General features: G+C 37.6%; 1 protein-coding gene across 1 annotated transcript in view; it reads right to left on the bottom strand.

Annotated features, from left to right (window-relative positions):
* Pard3b (par-3 family cell polarity regulator beta) overlaps nucleotides 1-22222 on the bottom strand; it is an 853966-nt gene that overhangs the window by 406401 nt on the left and 425343 nt on the right. Inside the window, exons 12-13 of the mRNA XM_013016080.1 lie at nucleotides 11429-11599; nucleotides 6911-7043 (exon numbers count right to left, since the gene is read on the bottom strand). Of these exons, the coding sequence (XP_012871534.1) occupies nucleotides 6911-7043; nucleotides 11429-11599 (304 nt within the window). The remainder of the gene's footprint in view (nucleotides 1-6910; nucleotides 7044-11428; nucleotides 11600-22222) is intronic.

Raw genomic sequence — 22222 nt, 5'->3', positions numbered from 1 at the left:
ACCCATTCCAGTTGGTTCTGTTTCTCTGGAGAACCTTGAGAGGACACACAGCAAGGACTTGCACCTGGCTCTGATATCCAGGCGGTAATGGAGAAGGTGGTGGCAGGGCTGACATGTTCCTGAAAATGAGGCTCAAAGCCAGGCATCTGATCAGAAGGTGTCAGAGCAGGATGAGAATGATTAGCAAAGGTGCTCTAGTGCTGCCCTCAGCACTGCCTCTGCCAATGATCCAGTGATTTGGTAATGGTGAGCATGGTCAAGAACACAGATATTTATCTAAAAGACACTGAGCAGGTCTATACTGTATACAGAGACAAGGGACACAATGGGCCAAGATCTTCCAGCTGGTTTACATCTTTCAACCCAAACCTCTCTGTCTTGCACACTGGTGATAAACACAGATGTGAGCATGTAACCTGCTTTCTCTAACTCACTTCCACTGCATATAGTTGCATACTGAATAAAGATCTCTGTTAACCAATTTCACTTCCTATGATATATTTTATGACCATAGCAGTGGGCTTCTCTGACTCTATGTCTTTACTTACACAATTATAGAACCCACTCCACCTGTTAAAGCCTACTTTCAATGTCACTTACTGTGCCTAGGATATGTTAGTACTTTTACAGTAGTGGCAAAAAGAACATTCTCTTCCTGGTACATAGCTGGGTGTTAGCCTTATATATTCCATACCAGTTCTTTCTATATGTTAAGTTCTTACTATATGTTAAATGATTCCTGTGTTACATGTTTTTCACATGCTATGTTTAAATTAAACCATGTATTTATTTATCTACCAAGCTATCATCCAATCATCTGCATTTCTCTTATTAGACCATGGATAATTTCTTCCATGCCCTCTCTGTTCCTTCCTCCTTTTCTTCACCCTCTTCTGAATTTTGAATTTACTGTAGTTACTACTTTAATTCTTAGTGCATTCATATGATCCATACTTTTTTTCTTTAAGTGATGATGGGATTAGAGGAAAGTCTACTGGTTGACCCTACATTCTTGGTATAGTTTTAAACATAATATTCAGATGTTGTACTTTTCTTGATTCAAATACCCATGTGAAAGCCTAGAATTCTGTAGACATATTTCTATAAACATTATTTTTAGATTTGATTTCACTGAGTACATAAGGTATACTCTGAATGGTCACTCTATATATACACCTGTGAATGGGAGTATTTGTATCTACTTAATTGACAGAGAAATGGTCATCCTTTCATTGTTTTTTGGTGGGCTTCAGTATGCCAAATCCAGACCAGAAAAGACAGGTAAATGAGAGTCTGTCTTTAGAGAAGGGGTTAGCAAGTTCTATCCCTGTTCTAGAGTTAGCCCAGCACCTCGCTTTGTAAATGAAGTTTCATTGAACATATATTACCTGCCTGTTTGTTTATGGATAGTCTGTCACTGATGCTGTACTACCATGGCAGAACTGAGTTGTAAAAGACCCCATAGTCTCCAAAGCCAGCCTTATTTAATACTTAGTCTTTTAAGGACAAGATTTTGATAACTGTTGCCTTAGTCTTCTTGAGGGCAAATTATCACTGCATTCATCTTCATATCCCTGATTCTGTGCTCTGGACCATGGAGATATCCAGTCAACATTAGTCATGCAGCAAAGCATAATTCAGTTTCTAATCACCACTGCAGACAGTGCCTTCTATGTTGTAGAGGGGTGGATACATGTTGGTTTCCAGAAGAATACACACATGATGAAAAATTGTATGCATTTTTGAAAGACTCCAAGGAATATGGATTTAATGAAATGGAGCACAGAAGTGAAACATTTGATTTGAGGTGAGGAGGAAAGGCTAAATTTGGTGGGCAATGCTGAGCAGACTTGGGGCAATGGGTGACTAGGTTGGACTAGAACTAAAATTAGAGGGGGTGTAGGAGATCACACAGAAAAAGGAGAGCAATATCAGGAGAGGTAATGGAGGACCAGAGGCACATTGCACTTAGGCTATTATTAAGCCCAGGGTTCAATGCACTACCAAGACTCCTCGGAAACCACAGTGTTGGTGCACCTCATTACCATTCAAATGCTTAATAGGATTTTATAGTCAGCCCCTGGGACACAGCCTCCATCCTTATTACTATCTTGGAGCTCCACGTTTATTCCAAAACAGGCACTGCACGCAGTTCTCCAACACAAATGTGAATTTTCTGCTGTTGCAATTTCTACAAATGTTAGGTCTAAAAATGCCTTTTCGGTGTAACAGCTTGAAAGGAATAAAAGAAATAAAGTACTCAGTGAACTGTGGGTGGTATGTACTATTATTATAAAAATAGATGGAACACAGAATATCAACATTGGATTTTTAAACATACAAAGGAAAGGGAAAAAGAGAAGGAAAAAAAGCTAATGTTTTGGCTGCACCAGTTCCTCCCCTCTCTAGACATTACATTTTGTCAGGTTTGTCTTAATCTTCTTTTTCTAAAGCTAGGCCTTAAAATATCAGTAGTGGTAAGGCGATGCTGGGGTTCACGAATCTCAGTGACCTTTGCCATCTTATATGGCTCTGGAATGAAACTCAGAAACTCTGAAATAAAACTATATTTTTCCAACAGAAACAAAAAACTATTAAAATAAAAATGAGACAATAAACATGATCTTTTATTTTTTTCTTTAGGGATACTGGGGTTTGAACTCAGGGACCCAAGCTGGTAGGCAAGTAGTCCACCACTTCTGTCATACCCCAGATCCTCTTTCAGATAGTATCTTGTGTTTTGGCCATAGGCTAGCCTCAGTCTGTGATCCTCCTCCTCTTCCTCCTGGGTAGCTGGGATTATAGGTAAGAGCTACCACATCTGGCTATCATAATATCCTTCTACAATACAATCTTTATTAATTCTAATATAATTCTTCTAAGTCAGCAAGTTTATTTACAAAGAGAATTTCATCTGCTGTGCAACATAAATTGATTGACTCTATATTTTGTTTTGTTTTTTGTTGGTTGGTCATGGAGCTTAAACTCTGGGCTTGGGTGCTGTCCCTGCGCTCTTCAGCTCAAGGCCAGCGTTCTACCTCTTGAGCCACAGCACAGTTTTCTAGTGGATCATTGGAGATAAGAATCTCAGGGACTTTGCTGCCCTGGCTGGCTTTGAACTGTGATCCTCAGATCTCAGCCTCTTGAGTAGTTAGGATTATAGGTGTGAGCCACTGGCACCCAGCTTGACTCTATGTTTTGATGAATCTGTTTCTAAACTACTATCCTATAATAACAAATGTTTTTTTCTCTATTAAAAAAAAAAGTTTAGCCGGGTGCTGGTAGCTCATGCCTGTAATCCTAGTTACTTAGGAGGCTGCGATCTGAGGATTTCAATTGCAAGACAGGAAAGTCCATGGGACTCTTTTCTCTGTAATAATTACCAGCAGAAAACTGGAAGCAGCACTGTGACTTAAAGTGGTGGAGTGCTAGACTTGAGCTAAAAGACAGGGACAGCATGTAGGCCCTGAGTTCAAGCCCCACAACTGAAAGAACAAAGTTTAGGTTTTGAGTCAGGCCTTGAAGACACTAGAATTTTTTTTATTCTTGTCAGGTGATATACAGACAGGTTACAGTTACATAAGTAAGGAACAAGTGCATTTCTTGTCAAACTTGTTACCCCTTCCCTCATTTTTCTCCCACTTTCACTCCCCTCCCAACGCCCCCATCCAAATGGTCCAAATTATTCCAGAATATTGTCTTATGAATATCGCTGTTGCATTGGTTTCCTCCTTGCCCATTGTCTCACCATTTTGTTGTTCCCCTTCCCTCCCCTTCCCTTCCCTTCCATAATTCAGATAAATGTATATACAATACCAAGGTACCAAGATCAAATACAGTGACAACAGGGGATATACCATAGGGGGAAGAACATACAAAAGAAAAAAAATCACATAATACATTAAAAACAACAACACTACTAGCTTGGAAAACTGAGATGAGAAAGAAGGGGAAGGAGGTCCCTTGGAAGTAGCGATCTGCATGTTTATTTTTAGTAGTGTCCAGTAGTGTCAACAAATATGATGCTCTCAGTTGTCACTTAAATTATACAAGTTCTGTATCCTTTTTTTGCCTGGGGAGGATGGTTATAACTTTCCCCTTGTATTTAGGTACCATTCACATTTTTGTGAGGTTTATTTTGTCAAACTTAAACAAGAAGACTCAGCAAGTCACACAAACATCTAAATACAATTGGCAATCATGCAGGACTGACTGGGAACTTCTCCACGCCTCAGCTGAGCTGAACAATACGCATATTTAAATTAGAAAGTCTTTGAAATTTCTTTTGATTTTTAAATTAATTATTATTTTTAACTGCAGTGTACTTGGTTAGCAACCTTATTATATTGTAACTATTTGGGTGGACAGCAGGGAATAGGTACTGGGACTAGAACTCAGGGGTTGGGCAATGCCCCTTAGTTTTTTGTTTGTTTGTTGCTTAAGCTTAGCCCTCTACTACTTGAGGCACAAGCCTACTCACATAGTTTCATTAGTTAATGGGAAATAAGTCTCATGGATTTTCCTACCCAGGCAGTCTGAACCACAATTCCCAGATCTCAGCTTCCTGAGGAATACCGACACAATCCACTAGCACCTGGCTATATTGCTACATTTTACCTTCAAGTATATTTTATCACTTAAATTTCATTTTCTATATGTATCTTTATACTTTAGCTATTTGTACAGTTCTCTTTAGATTGCTATGATATTTTAGAGATATTTTTCTATTTTCTTGAGTACAACAATATCTCCTAAAAATCTTTTTCATGAATATCACTTTAGTATTGATTCTTCATAGGTAATAAAAATGAACCAAGAAAGGGGTAAACATGACCCAAGTATCTTTGGATGGCACTGATAAAAATAGCAATGAAACCCTCAACTCAGTCATTGAAAACGTGTTGCTTGAGAACTGAATGCCAAACACATTATTATATCTTAATGTAGATGTCCATGTTTGAGATCTTAACATGGGCATAGTAGAAAGAAGGTTGTTATATGTTGTAGAAGACCTGTTTCTTCTTGATTGTGTGGCTATTAAGACTGTAGGTCTTAGAAGAAGATCTTGTTTTGTCAAGAAGACTTTTGCTGGCTTACACCTGTCATCCTTGCTGCATGCAAGTTGAGGTCAGGTGGATGTAGGCTTCAGGAGAGGCCAGGACGTCTGCAAGACTCCATCTCGGTGGAAGAAGCTGGTTTTGGCAGTACATATCTGCCATCCCAGTTATGAGGAGAGACCCAAAATACTCGTATTTTGCTCCAGGCCTGTATCAATTCAGGAATCAGGAGCCTACTTTAAAAATAATCAGTGCAAAAAAGTGCATGAGTTGTAGCTCACTTGTAGAGCCATGGCTAGCAAGAGTAAGACCCTGAGTTCAAGTCTCACTGACTTCTTCCCTCACATGTCCAGGTTTAAGTTCTTGAAGGTGACAAAGATATGCTGAGTATTTCTATATGTGGATACAAAGAAAAGTCTGCACCTAAGAGGCATTGGTAGAAGGAGGTGGGACAATATCAATAGTTTCAGAGGACCAATGTGTGTCAGAGCTTGAGCTGTGGCTTAGGATAAGACAGAAGATAGGAATTAAGTCTAGGCCCTTTGTGTATCCAGTACACCATCCTGGGTAAATTATTCCCACTTTCTTCTATTTCTTCATATATAAAGTAAGATAATTATATTACCCACTTTGTGTACATCTATTGATTAACCTGGTGCATAGAAGCCAGCAAACACTGAATAAATGGGAACAGCTGTGGCTACCTCTGTGGCTAAAATGGAGGGATCCAGAAGAAGAAAATAAACAAACATCCTCCCTCTCAGATGGAATAACTGAATGACAGAACAATCTCAGATTTACAAATCCATTCTGACAAAGTAAGATTGGGCCTATTTGGAACTTGTTCCCATGCAGTTAAATTTTGTAACACCTTCAAAGCATCCCAAATGTAAGTGAATAATAACATAATATATAGTAGCTACCTCCACTTAATAGAAGACTGTGCCATATTGAATGAGAAACTACAATATTCAGTTTGGTATGACATTCATAATGGACTATTGATTAAAACAGAAACTTCTTTAACATTATATATAGTTCATTTCACTTTTAATTTCATTTTATGTGTACATATTTGCATGTACAAGACTTGAAAGATACACATAAAATGTTATTGATTGAGAGCTTTGATAGATAGAAGTATGAGTAATATTAAATTTTCATTTTATTGCTTTTCTCTAAATGTTCTACAATGAATATGTATGCATCGCTTTGCAATGTAAGAAACGAAAGTTACTAGAGAAAGTAGATAGAGGGAGATTGAACACTTTTCCTGGTAACCTGAAGTAGAAGTAGTTTTTGGAAAACAGTGAAGAAAACCTAGAGATTTTTTTTAAACATGTGGATTTGTTTCTGAGAACTGTGCTTCATAGCCAACAATAAGAGAAAGGAAGACAAAAACAGAAACATCTTCCTACACTATGGATTCAAATTATGGTATTTAACTATAGACTACATTTGTTTTACAACCAAGCATAAATCTAGGAGCCCTATCTAATATAAGCCTAAACACATTTAGATATACTTGGTAACTTTCAATATTAAAAGATCTTTAAGCAACGAACAGTTTGCCATCTTTGATTCTCTAGTCATGGTTTGTTTTATGTGTAACCCTCCATGTTTGGGGCAGCGAGCATAGAAACTGTCACTTAAACTGGAGACCTTGCCAGGAATATGATTTACAGGTTCTGAGTCAGCTCTGCCACCCTCCTCTCAGCGCTGGTGATTCTCAGTAAGAGTGTCTGCACTTAGTCTAATTAAATCCTCTTTGTCCCATTTAAAAAAATAAATGAAAAGGCACTTTTGTATTTCCTTACTACTTTTACAATGGATGAAAGCGGATAGACTCTTACCTTTCTGTTTATCTTGTAGACTGTAAGTGCCAAATGGATGTAATAGACTACCATCGTTTCTCCTGGAGGGGCTGAGGGCGTTTTGACAGTTCTCAAAGCATGGCTTGGGCAGTGCTCCACACTCTGCAAACTCCTATGGGAGACAAATAAAAATTACATTTGCTTTTTAAAAATAGGTTCCAGCTTGGTTAAATGAAACAGTGATAGAATGATCGATTTATGAATCATCTTTCAAGAGTATCCAGCAGGTACTCTTCAACTGTGGAAAATCAAAATGGCCCTATCGGTTAAAACATCTTTGAATATGAAATAATAATAAAAAAAACTACTGACATTGTGGTGTTAAGGATTAGGGGTGCTGATAGCCAACACAAAAGAGGATTAACTTTATTATTCCTTCCCCCACTTACAACTGGCTTCTTTCACATTTTCTTCCATCTGGGAGTACAGCTTGTGGCAGTGTCAACAGAAGAATGCAGTTCATGCCAAGGGGGTCTCTGTGCCAACCAGCTGGCTCCTCTCTCCCTCTCCCCTCCCCCTCCCCTCTCCCTCCCATCTAAGTCCTGAGCTCTAGGACAAGTCGGAGCCCAAGCAATTTTGCCACAAAAATGTCGAGAGTGTGTCCCACACCAGATCTTTGGCCAGGAGCTAAAACAAACTGCTTTGACAATGCCAGACAGTGGTTCTCCTGAGATTCTCTTTTCTTCCTCCCCGCCCCCCCCATATTTCTCCCCTTTGTGCTTGGATTGTGACAGTCTGTAAACAAATTCACAGTTTTCTTCAAACTGCTGTATCCGGAATAACACCACACAAGCCATCTTCCCCAGGTGCTGAAGAGGTACTAGGAGGCAGCCAATTACAGAGAACTCTAGTTATTTTTTTTCCAAGAGGATTATGCCATAGAGGAGAACTGGGGTTTGCTCTTGTTCATATTATTTGTTTTCCCTAACAGATTTCAAGGAAGTAAATTATTTGGAAGTCATTTCATAGCTGTTCCCTTGACCATTGGTGAGAAGAACATGTCACAAACAAGAACACAGCTCTGATTCCCAAAGCACTTTGCTCTGGGAAAGCATTTGGCTAAAGTAATACATTTGATTTATATTATTTCCCTCTTAGTTACAAAAATTCAGTGTCTAGCAAAACAACATATCTTAACCACTCCATTTCTGCAGGCTTTACAATTAAAATGTTTTCACTGAAGAAGGGCCTTTCCTTTTCCGTGAAGGGATAACATTTCTCTCATACACAAGGTGTTTATGTGTTGCTCCTCAATGCTAGTAAAACCCGGTCAGGTATGGGGGAACCCGTGCCTCCACTTGGAGGGAAAAGCAGAAATGGCATCACACAGGAGGAGGACTTGAATTGCAAAGTATCTTCATTTAACAATAGCAACAAGAACAACAAGAAAATTTTTTTTCTGCTCTCCCGGCTCTTTGATAAATGACACAATCAATATCCCAACAACTGATCAGTAAGCAGCCTAATTAAAGTATTCAGCCTGTAAAATAGAGCTGTCATGGAGCCCTCCATTAGTGTCCTAGCCAATAAAAAATATAATGGATTTTTAAACATATTCTGCTTCTACCAAGATGGGCTGGCAGCAGAGAGGAAAATGTTTTGGGGAGAGGGAAAAACAAAACCAGGTCATAACCCATTTTTTAATACCAGGTCTCTAGGCTCAAATAGAATTACAATTGAACCTCAAGCTCATCCTTTGAAAAACATTCTTCTGTTTAAAATGATTCTGATTCAATCAAGGGCTTGTTATGTATTCTTCATGAAGATCTCATCAAAACTGTTTACTGATTTTGTATAACTGGGTAATGTGGGGGGGAAAAACCCAGCAACTATATTTTGACTTTTCTTAAGTGGCTTCTTCAATTTTTTAAATATCAATATAAGGCTCAAGCAGCCACTGTGTTGTTCTTGCCAAATCTAAAACTAATTGATTTGCCCGAATGCCTGAATAGTGCTGAGACCTTTTTAGGTATGGATGTATTTTCTTTTTCTTTTAATTTGTAGTGGAAGCAATTGCTGCTCCATGGGAGAATACACAAAAAGCAGGAGCACACAACATATGCTCTGACACAGTAAAACACAGATTTGGGAGATCAAATAGCTGCATTTTTTTCAAATTTAATAAAGATAAGCTGTAGTTGAGGCTGCTGTCTTTATATGAAATAATGCTCTTTAATCTTCAGGGTACCACAGAGATTCTCAATAGCTGAGAGTCAAGTGCCTACTCGTTCCCCATGGAAAGCTTGTAAATATTAGGGAAAGAAAATGGATCTTGTTTAAATGTCCTCATAAAAATTGCTTTTTGCCCCACTTCCTATTCCTAATCGATTCCCCAGTGAACTGTATTAGCAAGACACTTCTGAGGATGAGCAACAAACTGAAAGGTAATACTTTCTTCTGATGGAGCAATGTGCATCCACTCTAGACTGTAGGAATTAAGATGAAACATCTGAAAAGAAGCAGACACTGGTGGGTGGTAAAGTGTTCTAGGAGCTAACATATTGCATTTAACCACTAGCATCCATCCATCCATGTGTTTACATGTGTGAAATTAGGAAAAGGGGAGGCATGGGTATAGCTAAGTCTTTTCAACCATATCCATTTCTTTCTTTTCTCTTTTGTTCTTCACATGTGTATGCTTCTCTGGAGAAGTGGTCTTCCATTTTTTTCTATTAGTTCAGGTGTTTTGTTAAATGAAATCATAAGGGAGTGCTAATATGCAGATTCCTGGGAGGGATGACCAAGGCCCGCCATCCATCTTGTCAAATAAGTGGGTTCTATGGAATTCAGGGGCTCTAAGAGCCTGATGGAGCCCCTTCTTTCATGGTAGAAAGCAGTAAATAAGGGCATTTAAAGTATGTATGTAAGGGAAACCCATTAAGTATTCATAGAAGATTCTGTCACTTAACCAAATGCAAACGTTGAAAATGAGCTTCTTCATTATATATAGTCTACAGTAATTGGCCAATTTACATTTATTTAAGATCTAAAAGGTTATGTAAAGGAAAGTGTAAAAGGTACAGTTACTCTTTTCAATCACTGATAATAAAAACAAGTAAGAGAGTTTATTATTTCATCTCTCAAGACCTGCTCTTTCAGATGAAGTAAATCTGTTTTCAGATGTAATGTTCTCTTTTATTCAACACAGTTACTATGTATCAGTTATGTGCTGCAAAATGAAGATACATTAATGAACAAAGGAGTGGGCGGAAATGAACAAAGAGGGGGGTGGGGAGGAGAAACAACATCGGTCATGGACACACACTGGGCACTTACATACATATATAGTTCCATAACCAAAAAATGGTAAATTTAGGATTTTTTTTTGTCAGTCATGGAGCCTGAACTCTGGGCCTAGGCGCTGTCCTCAAGTTTCCAGCTCAAGGCTAGTGCTTTACCACTTGAGCCATAGAGCCACTTCTGGTTTTTCTGCTTATGTGGTGCTAAGGAATTGAACACAGGGCCTCATGCATGCAAGGCAAGCACTCTACCACTGAGATACCTTCCCAGCCTGAAATTTAGGATTTTTTACTCTAGCAATCCAAAATTTCAGAGGCAAGTTTTTAACCATAAGGGTCTCACCACTACCCACTATTTAATCTTTCCATTTTTAAATTTTAAGTTCAATTTACAAATATTTCATATTAATACTATTAATAGCATTGTTTTATTTTGTATACTATTATATTATACAAACATATTTTGGCCTTAAAAAATCTGGATATGATAGTGAGATTCACTGACATTTTCCATAGGGTTTACTACCATTAACTTTTTCTTCATCTTATTTTTTCCTAAAGTAATTGTTAGGAACATTTCTTAACTATTTTTCGTATGTAAGGGAAAATAATGTTTGAAAAACACTTTACATTTAGAATTTTATAAAAGTGTAATGTTTAGGGATATGAGTGATCATATTTTATTTACACATCGTGTATAAGTGGGAATATTATTAACATTATAAAGTCTATACAGAAATCATGATAAAATATTTTTAAAAATAAGACTTCTACCTATTTAATATGAAGCAAGAAGCTTGCTCAATGGATCAAATTTCAACTTCATTAAGTTTCAAATTTCTGTTACCTCTCTGCAAATTATCAGGGACAATATAGAGTGCTGACTGTATTAAATGATCTTCAAATTAAATATTGTACATGTCTGGTCAGGAACTCTGTAAGGTGTGGACATTACTAGGATATCAACTAACAAGTACATACAGATGTTTATGCACAAGTCTCGAGCTCTAGGAATTTTTGGAGGAATAATAAAGGAAAATATGGGCCTGGTACATTTGATAAATACCTTACTTCATATGCATATATTTATATATTCTAGTAATACCTAAAATATGCAATCACCTCAGGTTCTGATATATCTATCAGAACCCATCTCAGACAAAATCTCCCAACTGAAGAATTGCTATGAGTCAGGGAAGTTAGTGCATTCTGGTAGCCATTTGGGTAATTTGCTTATGTAAATCAAGATGTGCATCACCTCCATTTGTTTCTCTGGCCGCCTTAGAATCACCAACTGGGTCATCCCTCGTATGTTTCCCTCCATGGACATTGATCGTCTAAGTGTTTCCATAGCCTCATGGTTGGACTTTCCCAGAAGAGCTTCCCCATTAACTGCAATCAGCTGGTCATTCATTCGCAGACGACCATCCTAAGGCAGAGGAAAGATAAACAGTGTGAAGCAGGAAAAAAATAAACAAACAAACAAAAAAGCATGGTGATGACATGGAGCTGTTTGAGAGAAAAGTTCAAGTATAAAAATGAGAAAGAGAGAGAGAAATAGCTCAGCTATTAAGAATGATTTATTTTCCATGGCAGTAAAAGGTTCTGGAGCTTATCAAACAGTCACAAATACTAACAATAATGAGTCATATGAAGGAATATTTTTAGAAACCTTAGACATTTGTATTTATATTATGTCTTTTACTCTTTTTTTGTGGCAAACATACTATGCTAGTTTGGTTCTGCCATTTTCTTTGGCAGGCAACATGTTCTCTCAAGGGAAAGAGTTTTTATGAAGAGGAGGAAGTAGTCACATCTCTCCCGATGAGAGAGGGCTTGTGTTTTCAGGCACTGAGAAACATCATGTTTCAAAGTCGCGGGCTTGTCAGTAGTCATGTGTCTCCCGGATATTGTTGCTAGCTCTATTAAATGTCACTTAAAAAATTCTCATGCAATTTCCTCTAACACAAGAATAAGTCGCTAGCCTGCTAGTCTGCAAAAAGAACACAGAGATGTATAGTGAAGGACCAATTTGCCTTGATATCTTCCTGCAGAAAAGCGTGACAAAGGGACTTGTCAAGCTATTTCTAGGGAAGCTCTGGCTGATAAGTACTTTCCCCCTCAGCATCAACTAGAAGGGACAATGTGTGCAACACAGCACAAAGAACCCCTTCATGGGAATAGGTGGTACAGACTCTGGTCCTCATCACTTCTCTAGGCTCTAATCATCTTCAGCCAGACGTCCCTCCCAGCAGTAGTTAATAAGCTAGGGTGTCCTTTCTGCTAAGCAGAGAACCTGGGGACACCTATCTGCTAACTAGGCAGCTTAGGAATAAAGAGACTTAACATGTTGACAGGTAGACTGGGGATATACCCTCTACCTGTTTTCTACCCATGTGGAAAGTTATTCCATCTAGTACAGACACCATTAGGAATATTATTAGGCTGCTGCTGTTAATACACTTAACAGAAATATCAGTAGGTGTTTACAGCAGTTTGTCTTTCCAGAGAATTCTTTCAATAACCGTCTCTAGGAATTCTCACATAACCCAAGAATTTGAGACGATTTGTGTTTGTATAAACATTTTACCTAAGTAAGGAAATAAATAAATAAATAAAATGAAATAGAGCAGTATTGCAACTTGCCCGAGGTAACCACAAGAAGTCAGACAAACTTTAGATTCGATGGACTTGGTTCATCAGTATCTTGACTATAGGTCCCTTTCACCCCTGCTCTCGAGTACAGTTGTACAACAAGAAGTTAAAGAAGAACAAATGTAGGATTCTGTAGTGAGAAATATATGAAACCTACGTTCAAACTAACAGAATAAAATCTGGAGAAATGAGAAAATCAAGCATACAGTAAACAATAGAAACAAACCATACAGCCTTAGGAGAGCAATCTGTGGACAGGCTGATAAACTTGGACCAGCACAACAGCAGATGGCTAGAGAAAGTCCCTCTGCTGATTACAGGGAGAAAGGAGAGAGAGAGAGAGAGAGAGAGAGAGAGAGAGAGGGGGAGGGGGGGGAGAGAGAGAGAGAGAGGGGGGGGGGGGAGAGAGGGGAGAACGAGGGAGGGGGAGGGGGGAAAGAGAGAGGGGGAGGGAGAGAGAGGGAGCCTGCTGTTGTTCTGCACAGCTAATGCTCTTGCAGGACTGTGATACCCGTCACCTGCTGGGTGGGGTGTTGGCCACCCACAAGGGTCCCTGCCCACTGGAGGGTGAAACTGACCTGGCAAGGCAAGGCAAGACAATGGTGCAAATTCACAGAGGCAAATTATTGAAGTGGACTGCTTTGACACAGCATAATGTCCCTAATGTCTCTCTTGTTTTCCCACTTCACTTAACTTTTACCCTAATTTGGAGCAAGTCTGGAAATGAGATTTACAGGAAAGGCTAATGATCAAGATAGAAATCTTTTCTCTTAACAACATTTCTGTGAGGACACAAGGAAAAAAATATGAGTAAAGCCCCATAAAATGAAATAAAACAAAACAACTTTAATATTTTGCTCTGGTCCAGTGAGGCATGACTGGAGAAATTATTCTATTTAATCATGAATGGAAATAGGACTACTGTGCTATAAACCTTGAAGAGTGGCTGGAAGGCTGTGAAAGAGGAGGAGGAAGCTGAGGTGGATTGGGATCCTCAAGCTGGTAACTAACAGGAAGTGAGATCCGGTGGGTAGAGGCATAGTCTGGGATGCTTCATCCATGATGACAAGAAGCAGCAAGATAAAGATCGAGAGGGAGCGAGGGGAATGAAGGCTGAGTGAGATTCCCACCTATTGTGAGCCTTGACTCTAAAGTATAAATCAAGGTCAGGGTGAACTGATAGACCTCAAATAAAATGTGAGAAGAACATTTTTTTTTCTTGTGGAATCAACAGGTATTAAAACAAAATTTTTTATTTTCAAGTGCATCCTAAGTTTCAAGCTTATAAAATTATATTCAAGTAGGATATGCTTACTATAAGAAGGTCAAAAAAAAAGGAAAGAAAATTCAAGTCACCCCAGAGCAGCTAGAATTTTTTTTCCAGAGACATTCACATTTATCACGTGTCACTAGAGAGTTGTGGTTGAGATAAAGAAGCCACACACACTTAGTGTGTACTTTTTATTTGTAAGACAAATGATGGGTAATTTCATTAAGGGTGATGCCAGTAAACACCATGTTGTCCTAACATTTAGAATATAATCGCAGAATTTAGAGCTGAAAGGGTCCATAGGGGTCATCCATTTATGGATGAATAATATAATGCCCAAAGAGGCCAAGGAACCATTTATCTAACACCTATTAAGTGAAGGCATGTCCATATATTAGGACTTGCTCCACCCATTAAGGTCAGAGTTGGCATAGAATTGGTCCAAGTCCTTAAGGCAACAATGATCTTATTAATTAGACCAGTCTGTCTTCATAGATAACAATGACCCCACAGGGGTAATGTTTTAAGGAGACAAGACTTTCAAAACCAGAGAGGGCAATATATCTCAGATGTCTTCTTGAAGAGAACACTACTTGAAATCCAGACAGAGAAGTCATGGAGCATTACATATCCTATCTTCTACTGAACACCTAATATAAGCCATTCCTTGTACAAATGTTTCCAATACTTTTTTCCTATTCATTTTTCCCAATAACTTTGTGTTGTAAACACTACCCTCCACTATGCAACAGATATAAAAACTTACCTCAGATAAACTCAGTAACTTGACAGCTAGCTCTTCTTATTTCTGAGGGTAAGGGCATATACCTATTATGCTTCTAAAATCACAGTTCTAAAGATGTTTAAGGGCATACAAAATAGTAGTAGCCATTATTTAAAATGTTTCTACTCTGTATAGTCATTGCACTTATCCCCTACCATCCCTTCCCTCCCTGCCTAGCCGACTCCTTCCTTCCCCCACCAAGTTATAACCCCTGTTTTCATTGTATTTGATGTCAGTGCCCTGCATCTTGTATATACACTTCTCTAATTTGGGGAGGGGAAGGGAAAAAAACAAAATGCTTAAATAGGGATACAGGTTGACCCATTGTAACAATAACATGTCCAAAACACTATGTTGAAAAACCAACTTTGCAGTTTAAGCTGGGGTGGGGGGGTGGGTAGTTGTGGACATGGGATGGAAGGGATGGGAGGGGAAAAACAAAGGAGGAGGTAACAATGCTTGATAGGAAATATGCTTGTTACCTTGCTCATGTAACTGTAACCCCTCTGTACAGTATTTTTACAATAAAAAAACGTATTTTTTAAAAAAAGTATAAAAGCTATCCATCCCAACAGATGCACAAATCACCCAACAGAAATATAAGACATATGGGTAAAACAAGGCAATGTAACTCCTCCAAAACTTCATAATTCTCTAGAAACTGACTCAAAAGATACTGAAGCAGATGAACTTCTAGATAAAGAATGGAAAAGATTGTTTTCAACATAGTGTCTTGTACATGTCATTGTTACAATGGGTCAACCTGTATCCTTATTTCAGCCTTTTGTTATTTCCCTTCCCCTCCCCAAATTAGAAAAATATATATACAAGATGCAGGGCACCGACATAAAATACAGTAATACAGTAAAAACAGGGGTTATAACTTGGTGGAGGGAAGGGAGGAATTGGGGAGGTGAGGAGGGAAGGGATGGTAGGGGATAAACAAAGGAGGAGGTAACACTCGATAGGATACACACTCATTACCTTACTCATGTAACTGTAACCCCTCTGTACACTATTTTTACAATAAAATCATATTTAAAAATAGAAAAAAATCTTTCACAGAATAAGAGATTAACCCTGGTAACAACTTTAGGCATTTGAGACTATTATCCCCATTTTATAAATGAAAAAATTGACACCAGAAAGGTTAAATGAATTGTGATCTGTTCCTATGAGCCAATTTAAACTACTAGGTTTGGATTATTCTGGAGTCTGAATTTTCAATCACTTTGGTATTGATCCTTAACCTTTCTAGGTTCTTAGACCCATAAAGCATATATTAACACCACAGTTTCGCCAATGCTGCATAGCTGGGCTAGATAATTCTTTGTAGTGAGTTGCTGTCATATAAGTTGCAGGACATTTCCTTTGCCTTGAAACACAGGGATGACTTCCAGGGAATCTTGTGAACTTATAACTAATCCTTGACAGTCAGTGATAGCTGAGAACTGCCTCTGCCACAAATCAGTGACACTTCATGACTTGATGTGCCTTCATTGGATGTTTTGTCTTAAGCACCACTACTAGTGATCATAGAGTGGGGGAGAGAGTAAGAAAGCCAAGGCAAAAAACTGGCATCTGCAAAATATGAGAGAAGCATGGGGAAGTGGTCTGGGCTTTCAAGGGATAGCTGGCTGGGGCCAAGGCCAGTCTGCATTAGTTTAGGGTGTTGAGAGGATTAATCATGACCACATGTTGGCTCCTGCCTATGCACTGTTCTAACAGGGACCTTGGTAAGGCCTCCTGGGATATTATTAACACCCAGGGACCAAAGTCCCAAGGCCTGACTTCAGGCTAAAGAGCAGACACAATCTCTAGAGCAAGGGAACTCTGGGCAAGGGAGTAGCTGAGTAAGAGGAAGTTGTCACTGAAATCTTTTCAAGACTCTAAAATCACTGTAGGACAGCTGCCTATTGTATTTTTTTTTTAAAAAGCAACAACAAGAAGCCAAATCAACCTAGAGCAAAACTGCAGTCTAGATTGAATTATTTAAGTCTAACCAGAGCAATGGTGAATAAATCAAGATGTTTTTAAAGTACACCTTCTAATATAAAGAAGGAAAAATGGAAGCTGGCAACACCAGAGGTGTCTATATTCTCATGGTATAGCACGCACTTACACTAGTGCTTATTTTACATCATATGTCCTAATATCATTTCTTATACAAAGAGGGTCCTGCTTCCCAAAGGACAGGACTATTGACCAAGATCAACACTGCATTCTGGTACATGCACCCGTGCCCATATTCTTCCTTTTGTCTGAATATTCCTTACATTCCTGCGCACCGGTGAGTAACTGCTCGTCCTTCACAGCAAGGTTCAGCATTGCTTTGCCTTTACATTTTTCTCTCCAGCAGAATTAACTGTCCCTCATAACACCCATGATACTCTCATATTTGTCAGTCAACGCCTTTATCACATTAGAGTTGTTTATATATCTAATTTATTATGTTATTAGCATCCTAGACCATAAAACAAGTAAATTTAAAGTTTTCTGTTTCTAACCTATTGTATTTTGTCTAACTCACAGTACAGGCTCAAAAAGTTCTTGTTAAAGTGAGTCACTTGACCAATCTTCCCATTAGATGCTTTGGACCTGGTGTAAGTTTCATCTACAATGAACAAAGTATTTAATTTACAGGTCATACCTATGAGAGATTCATGAATCTGAGTTGGCCCATATTCAGAGACCTTTCATAACTCTGTAAGTGAAACTTGATTACTCTCTGTAGACTGGCTCTATTTCCATTTATTTAGCCATCATCAAATTTGAAATCTATTTATTTAACTCAGTTATCATCTTAAGAACCTCATTCCATTTCTACATAGCAAAACACTTCAATACTGAAGCCTATCATCTGTGAGTTAAAACATTTTTAAGGTAACTGAAGGATTTTTTTAAGAGTATCAGTACATACATAATCAAAACCATTCTGATATAATGCTTTCAAACTGGAGAGTAATTCTTTTCATTTAAAGCTCCTGAAAAAAAATATGAGACATACATAAAGATATTGCAACTGTAGCCATACTGAACCTTACAATTTTCTCAGCAGGAAGCAGGAGAAGGCCTGACTTGAAATCATTACAAATATTCAATGGCTTATGATGTGGTAATAACATTCTGTGCTTGTTTTACATTTTTTCTGTTTCCTGTCATTTTAGTTTCCTCTCCATCTCTTCCTATTGCCTTCCTGATTTGCTACTCTTAATTTACTTTGGCCTAGAAAACCAGATTAAAAAATAAAAGCTTGTTAAGGCATATGTGTTATAGATGAGTCAGGAATATCCTGCAAGAATGCCTACCCAATTTCAGAGAACTTTCCAACTTTTTAAAATGTATTATGTCATTTATTTACTTGTTTGTTTTTAATACACTATACTTAGATTTCTTAATCAATCAATATAAAAATAATTCCACACCAGAATGACCAGAATAAAACTTTGGCCATAATGTAAATTCAGCACGTAAAATGCAAGCATTCATCACAAGAAAATGAATATTGAATTTAACAGAAAACTATGTTGCTTTTCTATTGCTATAACAAACACACAACTTAGGTAATCAACAGATACAGAGGGAAGATTTGTTTTGGCTCATAGTTCTATAGGTTTCAGTCTATGATCATTGGCCCTGTTGCTTTTAGACTAAGGATGAGGCAATATATTTAGATTAGAGCGTGTGGTAGAGCAAAACCACACATCTCATAGCCCAGAAGCAAAACAAAATATGAGGAAGAATCCAGAAGCTATATTCCCTTTCAGGCACGCCCTCTATGACCTGAAGGCCTCATACGGAGTCCCTCTTCTCACTGATTTCATTAGTTGTACCTTTATGGACTCCAAAACTCTAATACGTGGGCCCCTAAACTACACTAGGCAGTTAATATTTTCAAGCAAAGGCACTGTCACTATAGCATATCAGTGTGAAGGCCTATATCATTTTCAGTAAGGTTATGAACTTATTTTTTCAAGCCCAATTATGACACTCAAAATACACGTCAAAATTATACGTTTCAAAATTTTACTAATAGCAGTATACATTTATTTGCATTTCTAGATCTGAAATAAAAATGCATAAGTGATAAAAATGGAAATAAAAGTGATGAAAGCTTATATTGCAGTGTGTGTGTGTGTGTGTGTGTGTGTGTGTGTGTGTGTGATATGTCCATGCTGGGACTTGATATCAGGGTCTGGGTGCTATCCCTGAGCTTCTTTTTATTCAAAGGCTCTATTACTTGAGCCAGAGCTTAGCTTCCAGATTCTTCTTTTTGGTAGTTTACTGGAGATAATATTCTCAGACTTTTCTGCCTGGGCTGGTTTTGGACTGTGATTCTTAGACTCAGCCTCCTGAGGAGCAAGGATTACAGGCATGAGCCACTGGTACCTGGTGAGTGAAATAGTGGATTTTTATAAAGTTGTTCCTACTGTACAAATTCATAAATGATAAGTCCAATTGTACAAATTGACTTTTCATAAAAATGAAAATTTTTTATAAAAATGAAATTGATTAAATTTGTATATTTCTTATATTTAATTTAGATTTCTTTTTTGTAAAGGTAACATTTTTACAGGGTGATTATAAATTTCTAGAAAAAGTTCCCACTTTTAGTTGCTTATAAAATCTATCACATTTTTGTGGTTGGGAATGAAATATGTTTGGCTTCTTACAGGTAAGGATTTGCAATGGCTCCATTCACAAACTAAGCTGTTAGCATCATTCAAGCTTTTCCCTCTGATGGAAGACTGGACTACCAGCTAAGACCCTCAGAGTTCCTCTATCAGTAGAAAACATTATCAATTTTAAGAAAAATGGAGAATTGAAGAAATCATTTAACATTAGTGTTCCTTAAAAAGCTGTCCCTTTTATCTTCTTCTAGAGTCATTAATTATAGATACACCATATGATTTATAGATAGTGGCAGAGATGGAGGTGGAAATTGCTCACACTGGGAACTCTAACCAGACTCCTGTTCAGCGTTTTGGATGCTGTTAAATGCTCCCTAATACAAAACACGAGATTCACGATCAGCTGACTTGTTCTTGGAGATGTTATAGCTAGGAGTATTCCCCCCACTCCAATTCAGTTCCATAATTTAAAATATTGAGAATTCCTGTATTTGTTAAAATTATTTTTATCTACTGCTAAATAGTATAAATTATGAAAACCTGCATCTTTCAGAAGAATCATCCCAAATTTCCTAAGCAAACAAGAATGAAATAGCTTAAATCATGTCTATTTCATATTCTTAGTGCATACATTTGCAATTAGCCATAGCAGGAATTTTTTTCATTTAATTTCATCATCATCAAGTAGTATTTATTAAGCACAAACAGGGTTAATTAATTTTTTACAGAACATTCTTAAATTCACTCTTTCTGAGTCCTTGAATAATCTATCTACCTGATATGTGACATTGTCTCCCCTTAGCAAAAACTTTCTTCAAACTTTAATTTTTATCTTATTATCTCAGGGTTTCAATAAGATACATTTTACTCCTATAATCAGTATTTTTGAATACAAAATGTCTCCTAGAGCTAGCATACCAAGCACCTTGGGATTTTTATTCTTTGTATGCTTTTATAATACTTAAAGCTTAAAGTTGGGGATTAATTTTTTTAATTAAGTATTTAAAATCACTATTCCTGCCTTATTAGTTTTTTAATAGTGATTTATCTAGGAAAATAAGCAGTTTAAATGAGAACAAGCAATACATATAAAATGATTTTTGCTAAGTCAGCTCAATAAGTCAAAACAAAGAGAAACCACTGAACTTAAGAATTCAAACTGCTTATCAAATGAATATAAAAGATTCTAAGATCTTCAAAGTGTCCACAGAGACTTTATTTGTGTTACTTTTGTGCGAATACAAGGACCTAGGAAAGGGTAATATTTTCTCAAGAAATTTCCTAACCAGAACGAAGACAGTAATTCTTTCTTATATAATAGCAACAATACCACATTTCACAAAAAGTGAAATTTTAGAAAACCATCCTCAAGGACATGTAAACTTCAATCCAGTCATAGCTCTCCACTGTGGAAAAATTAACACATGTATCTGATGTATTTTGTTTCTAGAGGCCATTTTAGGTAAGTAGAACTAGAAGTACATAACAGATGTGACTATGTGAGCATATTCTCATCCTTAGTCCAAGAAAAGGAGCACTATGTTTTTCATGGTCATGATGCTTGGTCCCTGAAATGGCCTGGCACACAGATAGTTCACAGCTGTCCACAAAGAGTCATATCTGTTTAAAATTGCATGACAAATATAAGCAAGTTTATGGGTACTCATTCTTCATATGCAACCTGAAAGTCAAATATTAAGAGATATTAAGCATTTGCCTAATTCTAATAAAAATTAGTTCAATTTTCCTGTAGAATAGGTCAGGATCTCCGTTGTGTCTAAGGGAACCTAGAGCACCTGGAAGTTCTTAATTATAAATAAAAATCCCCATCTCCATTAGTTATAACTCAAATAAGGATGAAATGACAGAAAGCAGTGGCCTGTGATAGAAGCAGGAAAGGAAGACAGGCACTCAGTGAGACTCAGGACATTTGGGGGTTTTATATCTGGAGGGTAGCCTACTTGTGCTTGTACCACTGGGAGCCCCAGAAGAATATACCACGCTGACTCCACAGGAAGAATTTGGTCATACTTTTCAAAGTAGTTTAGTGTTCAACAATCCACTTTCCCTTAAGGGAAAACACCTTGAGAACCAATTAGTGGTATGAAAGGTTAGGAGAAAAAAAAATTGTGCTCTGGTAGAAAGATTATTTTGTTGATATTGGGTAAAAACTAGGGCCAGATGGTAAGGTGCATGTTCCCAAGGCTTATCTCCCCTGAGCCCTGGGGGTATTGCACTCTGTTACATTTGTATCTCCTCAACAGGGACAGGAACAAAGTCTCAAAACAATTTTTGTAACACATCATCCAGAATCATAGAACAGGTGGCAATTTTCTAAGGAGTTAACAGTGGATTATTGAACTCTAAGAAAGACAGTCACCCCTCCTATACCTCCTCCCCTACACCCAAACATAAACAGTTTTCTTGTGAGGAAAACTTAGGCCTCTATCCTTTGCACTGCAAAAGGTAAACAAGACAAATGGATACTAAACATTCACAACAAGGCTAAATTCATGATTGATGCTTCTTACTGTTTAAGATCAGCTATAAATATGCTGTCCAGTGGTTTTTAATGGTGTGATTGTCTGACTCAGCATAGTAGTGTCAGGAAAGAAATTTACATAAATGGAAAGTGAAATCTTTCTGCAAGAAACAGGACCATTAGAAACTGCTTAGGTAAGGAGACACTCACTTACATAAACATAGATATAC

Source organism: Dipodomys ordii, unplaced genomic scaffold (genome assembly GCF_000151885.1).
Source record: "Dipodomys ordii isolate 6190 unplaced genomic scaffold, Dord_2.0 Scaffold1, whole genome shotgun sequence".
NCBI classification, from domain to species: domain Eukaryota; kingdom Metazoa; phylum Chordata; class Mammalia; order Rodentia; family Heteromyidae; genus Dipodomys; species Dipodomys ordii.
This window is presented reverse-complemented; position numbering and strand designations above follow the sequence as displayed.